Source organism: Coptis chinensis, chromosome 4 (genome assembly GCF_015680905.1).
Source record: "Coptis chinensis isolate HL-2020 chromosome 4, ASM1568090v1, whole genome shotgun sequence".
NCBI classification, from domain to species: domain Eukaryota; kingdom Viridiplantae; phylum Streptophyta; class Magnoliopsida; order Ranunculales; family Ranunculaceae; genus Coptis; species Coptis chinensis.
The window spans coordinates 78676155-78694521 of NC_141459.1; the positions used below are offsets into that span (position 1 = coordinate 78676155).

At 36.8% G+C, this 18367-nt stretch overlaps 1 protein-coding gene, 3 long non-coding RNA genes and 1 pseudogene across 5 annotated transcripts; all 5 read left to right on the forward strand.

Annotated features, from left to right (window-relative positions):
* The first annotated feature begins 5381 nt into the window (after positions 1–5381).
* On the forward strand, positions 5382–7922 carry LOC147504949 (uncharacterized). Its single transcript, XM_086605414.1, has 8 exons — positions 5382–5423; positions 5501–5758; positions 5855–5917; positions 6007–6258; positions 6338–6397; positions 6479–6547; positions 7452–7672; positions 7754–7922. Exons 1-8 carry the CDS (start codon positions 5382–5384, stop codon positions 7920–7922), a joined length of 1134 nt encoding a protein of 377 aa, XP_086461540.1.
* Positions 7923–8012: 90 nt separating this feature from the next.
* On the forward strand, positions 8013–8765 carry LOC147504950 (uncharacterized). Its single transcript, XR_015220492.1, has 4 exons — positions 8013–8121; positions 8392–8461; positions 8544–8639; positions 8734–8765. It is a non-coding gene; the product is annotated as an uncharacterized LOC147504950 (long non-coding RNA).
* Positions 8766–11414: 2649 nt separating this feature from the next.
* On the forward strand, positions 11415–12227 carry LOC147504951 (uncharacterized). Its single transcript, XR_015220493.1, has 3 exons — positions 11415–11836; positions 11945–12031; positions 12108–12227. It is a non-coding gene; the product is annotated as an uncharacterized LOC147504951 (long non-coding RNA).
* Positions 12228–12337: 110 nt separating this feature from the next.
* Positions 12338–15046, forward strand: LOC147504952 (chaperone protein dnaJ 16-like; annotated as a pseudogene). Its single transcript, XR_015221033.1, has 7 exons — positions 12338–12434; positions 12688–13092; positions 13233–13375; positions 13456–13512; positions 13636–13920; positions 14097–14297; positions 14805–15046. The product of XR_015221033.1 is annotated as a chaperone protein dnaJ 16-like (transcript).
* A 923-nt stretch (positions 15047–15969) lies between these two features.
* On the forward strand, positions 15970–16962 carry LOC147504953 (uncharacterized). The gene is made up of 3 exons (XR_015220494.1): positions 15970–16362; positions 16446–16576; positions 16689–16962. It is a non-coding gene; the product is annotated as an uncharacterized LOC147504953 (long non-coding RNA).
* Positions 16963–18367: the final 1405 nt, after the last annotated feature.

Sequence of the window (18367 nt, forward strand, 5' to 3'; positions counted from 1 at the left end):
TTGCTTCCGGTGGCAATAAGATCTGTGTTGCCAAAACATGTGAGATATGTAATTATTAGATTCTACTTCTTCTTCAATGCCATTTGTGCGAAAGTAGTCGATTTGCAGAAATTACGTGAAACTCAGAAAGAATTGGTAATCACATTATGTCTTCTGGAGAAATACTTTCCACCATCTTTCTTTCTTCGACATTATGGTTCATTTAACCGTACATCTTGTGAGAGAAGTCCAACTTTGTGGTCCAGTTTTCTTCGATGGATGTACCCATTTGAGAGGTAAGTTTGCTGAATATCATTTATAGTTCAAATTATACCAAGTTAAATATAGGAAATTCCATCAATATTCCTTTTCTTTTTGTTAAGGTACATGAAGGTTTTAAAAGGCTATGTAAGAAATCGAAATCGTCCAGAAGGTTGCATTGCTGAATGTTATATTGCAGAAGAAGCAGTTGAGTTTTGTAGTGAGTTTTTATCTGATTTGGGTGTTGTTGGTACTCCACATGTTGAAAGCAACACAGCCAAGGAGATTATTTCGAAAAGCCTCCATCGTGGTGATTTGGTAGTTGTCGACCGAAGTCCTTAGAGGAAGCACATGGTTATGTGTTGCACAATACAAATGTTGTTGAACCTTATATCGAGTAATGACATTTCAAATACATTTGAGGAGTTCAATTTTTTTTCTAATTTTTCTGTCATATCTAACCAGAGTTGGTGTTCATAATTTGTAGGGAGCATATGAACTACTTAAGGCAAAACCATCCCCGCTAATCAAAAGCCAAAAGTGGTTACATGATGCACATATTAGCACTTTTAGTGATTGGTTAAGAAAAAGGGTGAGTTACTAAACAACTTGAATTTTTTATTTACTACTCTAATAAGCGTAACTAATTTTATAAAGAACACAGGTTTCAGATGAAAGGAGCATCCCCGTAACAATGTCTCAAAACCTTACGTTGGATAGCTCAAGGTCCTCATATACATGTATTGAAATATCACAATTATGTGATTAATGGTTGCCGTTTCTCCACAAAGGATCGGATGCGCCACGAGTCAATCGAGAATAGTGGAGTGAGTTTAGATGCCGCGGAATGCAGATAACAAGTGCAAGAGATAAAAATCCACTCTTTTTAGAAAGTTGCTACTATGGTGTTATTACCAAAAATATGGTTGCTTGATTACACTAAGTTCAAACTCCCAAGATTCAAGTGTGATTGGGTTGAGAATCGGAATGGCATCAAGGTAGATGACTTGGGTTTTATATCTTGGTTGATCTTGGTAGAATTGGGTACAAATCTGATTCTTTTCGTCTTTGCCTCTCAAGTGAAGCAAGTTTTCTATGTACGGATCCGATCGATCCTAAATGGTCAGTTGCCCTAGCAACTCCTCGAGATATTATGATCATGATAATGAGAATGAAGATGATGACTTCATTGATGATGGTATTGGAGACAACATTCAAGAATGAAGTATTTCCGGATATGGAATCTCCGGATGTGAATGACGATGAACAATCAATGTATGGACGTGAAGATTGTGAGGGGATCTAGATTGCTCACAAGCCTTCAAAGAAAAGAAAAGCCCATAAATGAAACATTTCAGCTCTATTTATTTGATTATTGTATCTTTTATTTTCTTTTTCTTTTCTGTTAGTTCTAATAGTGTAGCTTGAATTTTCGTATTTAGGAGAATCTTGAGATGATCCGAATAAAACTAATAAAGCTTTCAGGCCTTTGTTTATATTCAATTGTCTTGTTTATCTTGTTATTTTCATGTCATTGCTTGGTCATAATTCTGAAGTAGGTTTTTTATTTTTAATTTTGCACTTATCTGCCTTTGCTGTTTTTTTTTTAAAGATAGTCTCTGCCTTTTTGTTGGAAATGCTTATGGGATGCATTAGTTTCCTATATTTTTGTTTAGATTGTTGATTCATCATCCATTATCTTCCTCCTAAATTAGAAAATTGACCGTTAATCTGTCTTACCCTAAAATTTCTACATAGATTTAACATGTGTTGTGCATTTTATTTTGCCATGTAGGTTATCATGGGTACAAAGAAGATGGCCAATCAAATGACAACCGAAAAAGGAACGATGCAACCGAAAAATCGAAAAAGGGAAACACAAAAAGAGGAACAACAATAATGATTGAGCTTAACAAGAAATGGGATGGAAATAAAATTAGAGTTGTCTATGATGAAAAAGGAAGGCCAAATAATCGGGTAGTACGGAGAAAACTTGCTGGTATGGAAGGTCCATTGGCAAGGTCCAAGGTACCATTGAGTGAATTTGAAACTTGGCATGATTTACCAGAACCTTTGAGAGATGATTTATGGGAAGCAATGCAGTGCGTGTCGTTATAATTCTATGTACTTTATATTATGAACAATTTGTTTTTTGCTCTTCTTCCTAAAGCTGATGTCTTACATGCTTTTTTATGTCTAGCAAATATTTGATATTGATCCAAATTGTATGGATAAAGTCATATCATCCATTGGGGAAAGATGGAGGACTTTCAAGACCAATTTGACTAGGAAATATATTACTCCTTACATAAATGACCACAGCCTACTAGAGAAACCACCAAAAATTTATGATTTTATTCGTCAAAATGACTGGGAACAGTTTGTGAAGTCAAGATTGACGGATGAGTTTCAGGTATGTATAGTAATTGTTTAAACTTGGGATGAATGAAATTCAAATTGCATAGTGATAGCTAGTTATGTATGTTCATCCCCTACTATACTTAGTTATTGTTGTCTTTTGAATTCAAAGGAGTATAGCAAGCTGCAATCTGAGAGGAGAAAGAAGAATGTGTATAACCACCGACTCAGTAGAGCAGGCTATGTTGGTCTCGAAGAAGAGATGGTAATCATTTAGTTTTCTAAATTTTCTGTTATTAATTTGGTTTTTTTTTTGTCGGTAAGTGAGGTTTTTACTTTCTCTATATACATGGTTGATGCTGAATTGCTCCATCTCTTCTTTCATATTTTGAATTTTTCGGATCATCTTCTCTGCTGCCCATGGGTACTTGGTTTTCTTTTTCAGCCACGCTATAACATTTGTTGAGTCTGTTTGTACCGCTCTCTTACTTACTCCTTGTGTTAATGCCATCCTCATTCCTTGCTCTACGACCTGTAGCTCTATCAAAGCAATATTCTGCATGTTTGACTTGCCTTGGCTTGCTGCAAGTACTTCTCCTCTATCATTACGTAGTACTGCTGCCCATTCTCCCTCTGTTCCTTGTAGAGTCCCATCAGTATTCAGATTGTGTATCTCCTTCTCTGCTCTCATCCACTTACAGTACTCATACTTTTTCTGTTTTACTCTAACCTCTATCTCCCACATTTCCATGAAGTTCTGTGCTTCCGGTCCTTGCTCCATTCTTATGTTAAGAGTCAGTAGTCGTCTTCTTACATCTCCGATCACTGAGTTTACTAACTGGTCTGCGTCAACTTGCTTATTCTGAAAAATCTTGTCATTTCGCGTTTTCCATATCCCGTGATATAAAAGCATTCCATGTAAACCTGTGACTATCTTGTATGCAGCCTTTACCTCGTGTAATTTTTCAGCCCCATTGTACCTCTTCTTTGCCCACATATGGGCCATGGGCCTCTTGAATCCTATCTTCTCAAGCAAAGATATTACATAATGTTTGCGCAACTGTACATGTATGAAAGAGATGATCTACAGTTTCAGTTTCCCGCCAACACAGCACACAAACATCAGTTGCTAGTTTCTTCCACTCTTTTAGTTTTTGCAACGTCTTGAGCCCTCCTTTCAATGCCATCCAGCTGATGAAGGAATTTTCAGTTATTAATTGACTTCACGAGTTTAGGTGGTCAGTGTGCGGTTTAGGTGTCTGGTTCATGTAGGATCAGGCTATTAATTGATTTACTATCTGGTTATCAAATCAATTTTGTATGTCCGATTAGGTGGCTATAGGTCCAAGGTTTATCACCTCACCTCTTGTCCAATACTCTAGGTCCTATTATATGTTACTGTTTGTAGCAATGAATATAATCTAGTCTAATACAATTTTTTGTTTATGTTTAATAGAAAGAAGAGTTCGGTTCCTTAGTAGAACATGATGATCGGAGTGTCAAATGGCTAAGGGCTCGTCAAAAGAAGAATGGTGAATTTGTGAATGATGCTACTATGGACATTGCAGAAAGAATTGTGAGTTTTCTTGAAGTTTTTGTTAATTTCTTTTTTACTTTTATATATAAAATATTGAAATGTATTAACATAATTCTGTCATGTAGGCTCAATTGAAACTGAAGGAGAAGGAGGGGAATTTAGTAACTAAGGGAAAGAATGATATACTTACTCAGGCTTTAGGAACCCCGGAGCATAGTGGTAGAGTTAGGGGGGAGGGGAGGTTTGTAACTCCAACAGCATACTTTAAACTTCCTAGACGTACTTGGAAGAGAAATAGAGAGGAGCTTGAGACCCAACTACATGAAGAAAAAGCAAGAAGGATGGAAGCAGAAGAAAGGGTGAGATTTCTAGAAAAGGAAAGTGCATTAAGGAAGAAAGAGATGCATAAGTTGCCACCACCTGAGAATGTTGGATCTAATAGTGCTAGAAGTGATAATAGAGTAAACCAACAGGTATCAACTTAGTTATGCATTTGATTATGACTTGTTTGTGTTACGCATTCGATTTCTTTCTTTTTTCTTTGTGGGACTTAATTAGATCTGTCAAACATACAGGTAGAAGATAGGGATACACTTAGCAAGATGTTGCCCAATCTTGAAATCAGTACACCTAAGGTACTTATCCTTTAAATTGATATGATTCTTATCACGATATATGCATAAGCTCTAACTCATATCCATGTTTCTTATAGGCTATTAAGTGTTCTCGGCTTTTTGAGATCCAAAGGCAACATTGTTGCTAAAGGTTTACTTTTCAAGAAGACCGACCGTAAGAAAAAAAGTCCACAACATTCCTTTGGGAGAACACAATGTACGAGTACAGATTGACTTAATAATGAAACCTGATCTCCCCCTCCCAATACCAGTACCAAGTGGTGACTTGAGCGTTATTAGCGATGCATGGCACAGCTTTGTGGCATGGCCAAAAGAATTTGTCATAGTCGGCGATGTGGTAAAGAATCCTAGAAAGATTAATGACGTATTTGGTTGATTTACACTTGTTCATTCATTTGATTCATTATGTTGTTTTCCCCACTCATTTATGTAGGAAGGAGATGGTGATTTTGATGCATCCGAGAAGGCTAGAAACTATAAAAAATCAAGGAAACAGGTCAACATTTTATGTTTACACCGATATCTTCTTAACACTTAGCACTTAGTACTTTTAGTGTACATATATTGATTTATTTTTATTAAACAAGGTGAAAGATGCTGGTATCCCAAAAATGAAGAAGACTCCGACCAATCATGAATTCAGTACACCCAAGGTACTTATCCTTTAAATTGATATAATTCTTATCACGATATATGCATAAGCTCTAACTCATATCCATGTTTCTTATAGGCTATTAAGTGTTCTCTGGCTTTGAGATCCAGAGGCAGCATTGTTGCTAAAGGTTTACCTTTCAAGAAGACTGGACCAGAAGAAAAAGTCCACAACATTCCTTTGGGAGAACACAATGTACGAGTACAGATTGACTTAATAATGAAACCTGATCTCCCCCTCTCAATACCAGTACCAAGTGGTGACTTGAGCGTTATTAGCGATGCATGGCACAGCTTTGTGGCATGGCCAAAAGAATTTGTCATAGTCGGCGATGTGGTAAAGAATCATAGAAAGATTAATGACGTATTTGGTTGATTTACACTTGTTCATTCATTTGATTCATTATGTTGTTTTCCCTACTTATTTATGTAGGAAGGAGATGGTGATTTTGATGCACCCGAGAAGGCTAGCAATGATAAAAAATCAAATAAACAGGTCAACATTTTTATCTTCTTAACACTTCGTACTTTTAGTGTACATATATTGATATATTGATTTACTATTTTTTTTTTTTTTTTTTGTAGGGTGTGAAGTGTAGTTTGGCTTTGACTTTGAAAAGCAACATCGTTGCTAAAGGCTCAGTTTTCAAAAATACTCGACCTCAAGAAAATATTAATGATATTCCCTTGGGAGAAGCCAATTTTCGAGTACAAATTGACACTGTAATCAAACCTGACCTCCCTCTCCCAGTACCGGTTGGTGACTTGAGATTTGTTAAGGATGCATGGCATAGTTTTGTGGTGTGGCCAAAAGAATTTGTGATAATCGGCAATGTGGTAAACTATTAGACAAAAAGTAATGATTATTGGTGTTGACATGCATACACTAATTTTTTTTTTCTCCTTATTCATGTAGGAAGAAAAACATGATTTACTTGGATCAGAGAAGGCTAGAAAGGATAACAAAGGCAAACAGGTCAAAGTTTACATTATTGTATTTTTATATGCATTTTGTACTTTTAATATATGACTTAGATTTATTACTATACTCATGCAGATAAAAGATTTTGGTGTTGTGGCTAAAAGTAAGAAGACATTGCCTAACTTTGAAATTAGTACTCCACAGGTATTTAGCTTATTTCATATGATCATAATCCCATATATTTGCTAATTGTTATTTATAGACTTTTGCATAAAGAAGAATTGGTTTTTCTAGGAACAATCTCATTTCTAGCATTCCCCAGTATAAAGAGTAAATTTACATAAAGGAAGGTACCAATGAAAGGCAGGGAAATGTTCACACTGCACTCATAGCATTAGATAGGTTAATCTAGTAAATAAGTAAAACTAGTACATTGGTAATCAAACACTATGTGCCGTTAATTATTATTAGAGTTTGGTGAACAATCTAAATTGGTTCTAGGACGACTAGGAGGAAAAGTTATTTCATTTTGTATAAACTCGGGTTGTTGTGCCTCCTGGGTAGTAAATGATAGCATGTTGTTAAATTTAGGTCTTGCTCTAAGTGCAATATTCTAGTTTTCCACAAATCCTGTTGTGACTCCCATACTGTTTATAAGTTGAATGATACTTGACAAGTTTCCAACCACTTTTAACATTTTCATTTGTGTCAATTGTATTAGTGTTTTGCATTGTAAACTTCTTTTTTTGAAGATCTTAACTTAACTTAAGTTCCATCCTCATAACCTAATGGTTTCGCAGATGCAACTAGTTTTGGCAGGACTTTAGATTATTTAAACTTCAATCGATTTGAAAGTATGAGTTGATTTTTTTCTTTCTAGATTTAGCGATGATGTTTATAATATTAAGTTGTGAAGTTCTATCCATGTGAAGTAGCTTATTCAAGTTAAATTTTTGCCCTTGTCCTTTTATTCTCTTCAATTTCTTTGGGTTTTCAATTTCAATTTCTTTTGTATAGTTTAGTGCTTTTTATTATTTTTTCTAGTAGCATCAGTGATATAAGTCCATATCTATGTTATGCCCGTCAATATTTTGATTATTTCACATAGGAAAAGGAGGAAACACTTGATGAGATGGAACGTAGTATCAGAGAATATGGCGATATGCTTGACAACACGATGGAATCGTCTGATAATATTGTCATCCCTATAGAAAGGGAGCTTTTCGGGGAAGAGATTGAGCTAGGCCATTTTTCCATTGAAAAATCTGATTTGTTGGATATTTGTAGCATGGATTGGCTAAGTGTCAGCTGCATGACTACATACATGAAGTGAGCTAAAGTTGCATGCTGCTTTAAACATTTGTATTTGATTAGTAGATGCAATTATCGTAATATTTTTAATTTTTTTAGATATCTTTATGGGAGTTTCATGAGTTCTCAAGAAAGATACACATTTGCTAATCCTTCTAACTTCACAAACTATGGGAATGATGATGGGGAGAAAGTTCAGCATTTGCAACACATATTAGGTTATGTAAGGCGGAATCAAATTCTATTGATTCCTTACAATTTGGGGTAAGTGTTTTGTTTGTCTCTTAATCATATTTATTACTTAAATGACTATACCCTATACATTACGGATTAATTATTATCTATTTATTTCATTGTAGTAGGCATTGGGTATTGATTGTTATTGATATATCATCACAACAAGTTGACTGGTTGGATTCTTCTGGAAATCCGACTCCAATATTCAGAATAAAAGTTCTTGTTAACAAGTAAGTTATGTGTTTCATGTATTTTCTTGTATGATTATAATCTTTTTCCTTTAAAATACCAACCCTTTAAGTTCTCGACTTTATTAGAAACATATTCAAACTTGTATTGTCTTACATGATGCTTCTCGCTAGCATCCTCCTTTAGTATATGTTGTGTTAATGCGTGTGCCCCTCGCCGAAGTGAATGCAATGTGAGCTTGGATCTCAAAATGTTTGCAGCAAGGTCTTATATGAATATGTGTATACCCAATTTAATTTCTTTTTCTGTAGTGCTATTAGAGCTTTCACTTATGCTGGAGGGAAAAGAATGATGGCAGGACCAAATTGGCAAGTGGTCAAGGTAAACAAAGCTAAATTCATATATTTTTATTACTTTTTCCTTCCAAGTAAGTATGACTAATCTTATTATTTGTCTTATGTAGTGCCCAAAACAACCAGGAGGTGTAGAATGTGCCTACTACGTTATGATGTTTATGAGACACTTTCTTAGGGATCCTTCTCAATCTTTAACAAATAAGGTAAACACATATATACTTCTTTGTCATATAATTAAATTAGAATATTAATGCCTTATAATATATTAGTTACGTTTTCTTTCCTTCTCTAATTTAGATCCAAGAGTTGGGGAAGATAGCAGCATATACAAAGATGAAATAAGAGACCTTCATTCGGTTCTACTTGACTTTATTCAACAATTCTCATTGAGTATAACTTGAAGTGGTTAAAGGCATTTGGGAGCGAGACTTTTGGTGCATGGTGAGTATTTTCTTACATTGTTTTTCTTTTTTAGAAATTATTTGCTAAATAGTATGCCTTTGTTTTGCTGACAATCAAACCTATCATGGAAAAATGATAAAGTCAAACTCTTTAAGGTGTTCATTTTGGCTTTGTAGGTTTTGGATCATCACTTTCAGTTAGAAGATTCTGGAGATAGCTAGCTTTCAAGGATTTGGAGATTCTCTTAGTTTTCTTAGGTTAAATGTTATTGAAATCACCTTTTGGCTAGTGATTACTTTTATTACTTGACGTAGTTATTACTTTTATTCGTATTCGACATATAAGACTTTTTTCTTAGTAAATAAATTCTTGTAAGGAATTTATATATGCCATATTGCTTGTATTAATTGTTTTGATGATCAATGTGATGGTGGTAAGGGAAATCCTATACTAATACTATGTCCATGCAAACTATGCGGGAATGTCAAGAAATTGTTGAAAGTTATACTACATGGACATGGCATGTTGATACAGGTCAGTTTCTTCTCTATTTTGTTTCCTTGGAGGAAGACTGCAAAAAAGCACAAGAAAGCTATGCCAGGCGTGAAGGAAGACGGAAAAAGCGCTTTGCCGCACCCCATATGGCTTCTACTCCCTTCAGCTTCATGGAGCCCTACACAGAACTATACTACCAAACAGGCAGAGGTCTCAGCCTCTTAGGTATGTTGTTGTAGTCCTAGCATCCTCCTAATCTAATAATTTACTCTTTGCTTCACAAAGACTGGTATTAGAAGCAGTATACTAATGCATAACTTTTCAGGTGTTGCCTATAATGTCTAGTCAGGGATTTCAACCAGAAGCTGCTGTGACCGCTCAAGCTGCCAGTATGGTAAATGTTTCTACAGTCGAAGGACCATCTACCTCATCTGTTTCGGAGCCATTGATTGTTGCTTCTTGTGAGTTCGCTTGCCTGTGGCGCCCTTGGGATCACAATCTACTCAAGTTATTCCTTCCGTGGCACCAAATGTTGTTGGAGGTCACTCTCCGTGGCATCTGTTACTCCCTCACATGCTACGATCACCGGAATGGAGTTTCGCTTCTTTTTGGCAAAACACTACATTGACATATTGACCTATTTAGTCCTCTTGAATTTTACACAATTGTTGGAAGTGAATTTTGGATAATCGTAGTTTGTTGTTTCTCTTCCAATGGTTTCGTGGAATACTTCCATGAATTTACTTCCTCAAGATGTTGCAAATTCTGCTGATGTAGCCTCTGCTCGGGATCCGGAGGTACTCGGTTAAGCTCTCTTATCGGATGCCTTCTTATGCCGTAAAAAGACCGATTAAATTCCTGTTTCCCTTTGCCGAAGTCAATAAGTATACAAAATAGACAAGCATCATTTGTACTATCTTCTTAGGGATGGTATATGGTTTCATATGGATCTTTTTATTTCTCTACTTGCAATGGAGTTTAAGGCACTTGATCCTATTAATCTAATAGTTATAGTGATTAGTTTGCTAATTTAACTTGCACTGCGTATCATGCTGATGTTTTTACTTTTAGCAGGAAGCAAAAAAGGGTATGGCAGTTGCTGGAAAAATAAATATTCCATAAGAGCGAACTTGTGTTTCTTTGCCAATATAGTACTCCATCATGTACTCTGCAACTTCTGCCCATACTGGCGTTGCAATAGCTTTAGGAGAAGCTATTTGAGAGAGTTTGTTTTTAAAGTACTTTGTTCTAGCTGAGGAGCGATGAACTGCAGCTTCGAATTCATCGTTTTTTGTCAAGTTTGGGTTATGGAATGGCGATCTAATGGAGTTGCGGTGGATAAGGCGCGTTGTGAATCCTGTAGGTTTTGAGGTTGCTGTATCACAAGAACTGAGTGATACTAGAGAGATGATTACTAGTATACATGACAGAGTAGCGGAGACTGTTGCAACCATGCTACTCCACTGGAGGAAAAGTCAGTTGATGATGAACCTTTGGTTTATGCTAGTAAACAGGTGCTTGCTTAGGATTCTCCTTTTATAGCACTGAATTAAAAATAAAGTAGAAAATACCTTTTTATAGTTGACTTGTACAGACTAAAAGAAGTTTTCGTTATGTATCCTTTTAGGAGGCAAATATTGCGTTTAAAGAACTTTTGGAATCTGCGAATGTTGAGCCTAATTGGAGCTGGGAACAGGTATATTTATCTCTTCCCAATATTTCAGTTTCTAGATGTGCACTTTGATTTAATGATGAAATCAAAATATTACAGGCCATGAGAGTAATATTTAATGACAAAAAGGCGCGAAGCAAAGATATGAAAACCCATAACTCTTCTTATCTGCCCAAGACCAAGAGAGGAAACAAAGGGCAAGTAAACTCGAGCGGCTACCTCTAAAACCCTACTACTTCCTCTCCAAAATCTTATCCATAAAAAAAAGAAGAAGATGGCGTCTACTAATGCCCTCACCACTTCATCCATCCTCCAATTCCCAACTCAGGGAAGCCTTAGTAATAGGACAAATCAGAGGCAGAAGCTCAATTGTAGACCATTTACTACTGAAAAAGCAAAGCGTGTTTGTTGTACGTGCAAATGCTAAGGAAATTGCTTTTGGTCAGGCTTCAAGGACAGCTCTTCAGGCTGGAATTGATAAGCTTGTTGATGCCGTTGGTGTTACCCTTGGTCTTAGAGGAAGGAATGTTGTGTTGGATGAATATGGTAGCCCAAAAGTGGTGAATGACGGGGTAACAATTGCTCGGGCAATTGAACTTGCAGATCCTATGGAAAATGCTGGTGCAGCTCTCATAAGGGAGGTTGCAAGTAAAACAAATGACTCCGCTGGTGATGGGACAACGACAGCATCTGTTCTTGCACGAGAAATCATTAAATTAGGGTATTTGAGTGTTACATCTGGTGCAAATCCCGTCTCGATTAAGAAAGGAATTGATAAGACTATACAGGGTCTAGTGGCAGAGCTAGAGAAGAAAGCAAGCGTTTAATGAGGTAAGCCGGCCTTCACAATGATGGTTCTTCATTTTCTTTTTCTTCTACGCTTCTCTTTGTTTCTCGTCATCAGTGATATTGTAATTACTTGTACTTTTTGTATTTTAGTACTTGGGTCAAAGGAAAAAACAGGAAGCCGAGGAAAGACGCATTAAACAAAAAAAGTCTCGAGAAGAATTCACGAAAATGCTAGAAGTAAGACGGATAGTACTCCCAAATCTATTATTTTCAACAATAAGATGGGAAACTAATTGATACTTTTGCTTGACAGGAGTCCAAAGAACTAACATCGTCTACAAGATGGAGGTTTGTCTTCTCTCTTAAGTAGCACTGATTTTTCGTGTTGATAGTAAAGTTTGCTATAAAATTGAAACCTTTCAACGTATTTCATCTTTGTTATTAAGTATTTTGAGACGGTATAAGCAGAGTACTATTTAAATGTAATGTCACTTATAACGCTCTATATGAATTGTTTCATTATTATCTAGCAAAGCAATATCCATGTTTGAGGATGACGAGCGATTCAAGGCTATTGAACGTCCTAGAGATCGCGAGGATCTTTTTGAAAACTATTTGTCGGAACTTGAGAAAAAGGCAAGTTTTACTTGTTAACAAATTTCTCTATGTTTGAATGATGTGATTTCTCCTCATGTGGTCTTTAATTCAGTATATTCCATCTATCTAAGTTTTACTTTACAAGACATCTTCCACCGTTCCAGTCTATTGAAGGTCATATGTTGTGTTAAGTTGCATGTTTTCAAATTTTCGCAACCCATCTTATACTGTGTTCTAGTCTTTACCTTACTTTCTTTATTTACTCAAGTCATTTGGTATTCCTTGCTAATTTTGAGTCACAAGACATGCTATTCATCCATTTCAGCTGGGACAATCTTGTTCTAAGAAGGTTGAGAAACAGTGTGCTCACTTTTATTCTGTCGACATAACCGAACAAGAAGCACAAGCAGGCCTTGTCTGTCGAGTCCAATCATCGGACAAGAGCAAGTTTAAGCTATTGTATTTTGAACCGGAGGATAACGGTGGATTAAGCCCGGCATTGCAGGAGGAGAGCGCAAAAAAAAGGAAAAATGTACCTCACCGATGTATTTTCTTGGTTTTCCTTTTTACCGGTTGGATCAAGCAATCAATTCGGTGGCAGCAACAAAGGATCCTAATACTGCTTTCCTTAAAAATGGGACGGATTTCAGCCATGTGAAATATCCGAGCTAAAAGCGGCACCCATGTATTTTCTGTTTATGGTCGGAGTTACGCTTACTTGATCTTTGGGAAATGGTACTTTTGGATTGAAAGCGATTAATCAGTATTCTTAGCCTTTCGGCCGTTTTCTTAATCTTTTGGAATGGTATCTGAAATCTTCGGTCCTTATTATTGTACACAGTGACAAACTTCTTTAAAAGTGCAAGCTACGTAATAGAAGTTCTTTGTCTTTGGACCTTTTTTCAGAAGAAAATGATAAACTTCGTATCGTGGAAGCTTCGAATCTTGACTAAAAGGGTGGAACTATCCAAGTTTGAAACCGAAGTATAGAGGTTAAATTTTTCAATGTAGGCACTCCTTCTATCCTGTATAGATAAGTTCATTCTCACATTTGTTCTACATAGCAGGTGTTGGCACAATTCACAGAGATGACCAGTAGATATGCATAGGAAATGCAAGCTGTGAGTTTACCTTCACTCTTCATCTTGGATTTCATAGTCTTATGAATTGTTCCACATCATTGACTATTGAACTGGAGCAACTACATTTTTACTTGATCGTTACGTATTTACTTACTTATATAGATTGATGAACTCCTGAAACAAAGAAACACAATCCATGCCTCCTACTCAACTGCTCCTCCTCTGAAACGAAGTTCGAGTAGTAGCAAAAGCAGTGATTCCTTCAAAGAATCCAACTTAGAAACGATTTCCACTACCCATTTCAACTCCACAGATAGGTCGCAACTTCACCGTTTGCAAGACGGAGTGAAGCTGATGATCAAAGAATCAATCTCTCGCAGATGGATAAGGGGGTGACTGGAAAACCCGTCATCTCTGGCATCTCAGTAAAGAAAGACCATCAGGCAGGTAACAATCTCTTTATTTTGCAAGCTTCACGTATTTTTTGTATTGACTTACGTGATTAGTTGATAACTTTTCTTGTAATCCACTTTGTTTCTAGTGTATATACTTTGTCTGCTATTTAAATTGAATGTTTTTCAATGCTGAGACTCATTATTTCTTTTATCTAATATACCACTCAGACTCCTGCTGAAAATCTCAAGGTACTTTATTTGCAATATGCAAAGTTGGAGGAGGATTATGGTCTTGCGAAGCGTGCAATGAAGGTCTATGATCAAGCTGCAAAGACTATTCCCGATAATGAGAAGATGAGCATGTATGAAATTTACATTGCTCGTGCTGCAGAGATCTTTGGTGTCCCCAAAACAAGAGAGATCTATGAGGTAACGTCTATTCACTTCTACCTTATTTAGTTGATGCAAACATCTTCATGTATCTTCTTTGAATATTTTGCTAATATTCTGGATGTTTAAAAATGTAAACCAGCTTCAATTTTTTCTTGGGCCTTGTCATGTAGGTACTTTGTGACACAAATTTCCTAGTTCCATAAAACAAACCTGATAAATATTCATGAAATTTGTAAAGCATTGCCTTTCCTCATTCATATCATATTGCTGTGTTGGGATTTCGCCAATTGCCCAAGATTCAAAACAGCTCCGTCCCCCCCCCCAACAAACCCCCGTGGTAGTTTTCAACTTTTCATATTGCATTGGGCTTTGGCCCATGGCCGAAGCTCTCAGATATGCTGATCTGTTTCTTTATGTGAAATCATGTTTGCTTCTTTCTTGCATGTGGCTGGTGCATTATGGTGTGGGTGTCAGTCTTTTGCTATGACATTTTTCATCTTGCTAACTGTGACTAATAGTGTTTTTTGTATTTCTTACAACAAGCAATTGAATCTGGGCTACCGGATAAAGATGTTAAAGTTATGTGCATGAAGTATGCCGAACTGGAGAAGAGCTTAGGAGAGATTGATCGAGCTCGAGCAATATATAATTTCTCGTCTCAATATGCTGATCCAAGGTCTGATGCTGATTTTTGGACTAAATGGCACGACTTTGAGGTGCAACATGGTAACGAGGACACATTTAGGGAGATGCTTCGGATGAAGCGCAGTGTGTCTGCTAGCTACAGCCAGGTTTGTTTATACTCCATTTGGATCTGTAACGTAAACGAAACAGAAATTTGCTACGATGATTTAATTGGTAAGCATATCCTTGTTAGCGTCGTGGCATAATAGATTCGATCTCATCGTAAAAAGAATAGGATCGATTATCCACCACGGATGATAATGAACACTATTGGATGGTCCCAACTCCCATCCATCTTAATCCCTTTCTTTTTATCCCATCACTAAAATACATTTCCGGCAATAGTGAGTAGAAATGGATGTTATGACAATCTTTCTCATGACACCTTTCTCCCGAATTGCTCCAGGTTATATATTTAGGGTGGATCGGATCAACCATTATGTTCGATTCTCGACTACATAGGTTTTAAAATCGGTGTAAAGGCATCTTCCTTGTCGGTATATGCTGATTCCTCGACTAACCTTCTTTTCCTCACTGTTTTCATCTTCTTGCGGACACATTTTATTCTCGAGAGTATCGATGCAAAAAGACCAGAAAATTGAACCCGAAGAAACTGGGACACTCACGAGCGTGATGGGGTTCCCAAAGACGAAATGGCAGCTCTAGAAAGGCAATTTGCTCCGAATCCAATAACATAGCATCCAAAGATGGCGAGAAAACTAGGGTTTGTGAGTCTTTGGAGTGGAATCTCAAACGGGGGTGAGATGAACACCGGATGGTGGAAGGAAAGTTACAGACAATGTTGAAGACATTGATTTGCCTGAAGGTAGTGATGGCGAGGACGGTGACAAAATTGAAATTGCGCACAAAGATGTTCCTGCCATGTGTTTGGCGACTTGGTGAACAAGGTGGAAGAAAACAATAAGGATGGAGATGAAGAAACTTATAGTAAGCTTGGTGCCCTTGAAAGAATCAAGAGAGAGCGAGGGTTTAGTTAGCCTATAAGGCAAGTGTTATTGCAAATTTTGGTCTTATCTTGCTGAACTACTTGGTCTCTGTCACTGATATGTTTGTATTTCATGCTTAGAGTATGTTTTCTCCTGTAAACAAGCTTCAAACACCTGGAACACTGTACTGAGTTGCATTACAAGTATCTGTTAACTATTCATTTCTTACTTCCTAACCACTAATTATTGATTAATCACTGGATGGTTGATGTTGTAGTTAGCAATTAGAATGCAGTAATCACATGAAAATGGTGTTTGAATATGAAGCATGTGAACATATTTTTGTTTCTGATTTTATATGAAGTATATTTTTCAGTTTCTTAAATTAGCTTTGTGATCGTAGGTGGTATGCATCAAGTGGAGCCTCTGCCCAAAAAGTCCAGTGCGATGAATACTTTATCAACACAACAGTGAGTCATATGTTCATACCCATCAGCATTTTGTCGTTGATTACTTATGCAATTTGGTGTCAGAATTTTTTCTTTTATTGTAGATTTATGTTGGAGGATTAGATCCAAGTGTCAGTCTTGAAGATCTCAGGCAGACATTTCCTCGGTATGGAGAGACTACATCTGTGAGAATTCCGGGTGGGAAAGGATTTGGGTTTGTCAAATTTGCCAACAGGTATGGGGAATTATGTCAGCATGTATAATGAAATGCAAATCGATCACTTGCCTATGGTTTAATTCTTTAGCTAACAAGTGATCTGCCATTTCGTTCTTCATTATTCTTGCAGAACTAATGCTGAGGAGGCATTGCTGAAGCTTCATATGACCGACGTGAATACCTTAGGTTTGGGAGCTGTGGATTCTCAAAAAAAAAAAAAATAGTAGGAAATTCAGCAAGAACCATCTGTAAGGAGGAAATTCAACAGGAACCATCTATCTTCTTTGCTGAATATATAGAGAAAGGTTAAAAAAATGTTTTATTATAGTTCGAAGAATAGTAGTTGATACAATATTTGAGTTTCTATAAATAAATGATTGATCACTAGTACTCTTTGAAAGTTAAGATCATGTTTGACATTGTTCTTTCTTATCTTAATGAAATAAGTTCTCCAAAGAATTTACTTATGTTGGGTTGCTTTTGTTAATTGGTGTTGATGTTTATGAATATGCAAAGGGAATGTGGTGGTTTGGGACAGATTTTTATTTGCTGGTTAATTGTCATGAGCAATACCAGCAAAAAATGACAAAGGGTGAGATAAAAGGTTGTCCAACAATCTCCCTTTCCAAAAGAATTTATCACGGTTATTTTTTGATATTATCTCAGTTTCAATAAAAAAAAATATCTCAGTTTTCTTTTATACTAATTGGTTTCAATCAACAATTTATCTCGGTTTTATTTAGAAAACCGAGATAATATATTTAAATAAGATGTCAGACTTCTGAGATAATTTAGTAGTTTATTATCTCGGTTTTATAGAACTCTATTATCTCAGTGGATTTTACCTCGGTTGTTTTTTCCTAGAAAACCGAGGTAAAAACTCTAACATCTCACCTTTTAGCTGAGCTTATAAGTCCTTTTTTTAGTAGTGGTAGCTCTTCTATCGACTCTAAGCAGTCTTAATCCGTTCTCGTATCACACTAACATTCTCTGCAGTCTCTTTAACAATGTCTAGACCAAGTAAGACACCATCACCCACCTCGGCCCAACATGCTGGTGATCTACATGGCCTCCCGTAAAAGGCCTCTAATGGTGTCATGCCAATACTAGAGTGAAAACTATTATTATACGCAAACTCAACCAAAGGAATGTGTTCCTCCTAACTGCCTCCAAAATTAAGGATGCATGCTCGTAACATGTCCTCCAATATCTGATTCACCCGCTCTGTTTGTCCGTCTGTCTGAGGGTGATATGTCGTGCTCAAGTTTAGCTTCATGCCCATAGCACACTAGAAGCTATCCTAAAATTCTGATGCAAAAAGTGGATCTCTATCAGACACAATGGAAACTGGTACACCTTGAAGTCTTACCACCTCCCGAATTTACTTCTCTGCCAAACTATCAGTGTTTCGATGAACTCCAATCGGAATAAAGTGAGCAGATTTTGTCAATCGATCTACAATAACCCAAATCGACTCGTTTCCCCACCGGGACTTAGGTAGTTCATCAACAAAGTCCATTGGGATTTGTTCCCATTTCTATGTGGGAATCTCCAAAAGCTGGAACAAACCTGAAGGCCTTTGATGCTCTGCGTTCACCTGCTGACATGTGAAACAACGAGACACATACTCTCCAACATCCCTGTTCATACCTTCCCACCAGAAAGTCCTCTTCAACTCATGATACATCTTCATACCCCCAGGATGAATAGTGAATCGAGACTTATGAGCCTCGCCTAATATCTCTCCCTTCAACTCGGCATTATCTGGAACACATAGTCTATCCCAGAACCTCAAAGCACCATCAGAAA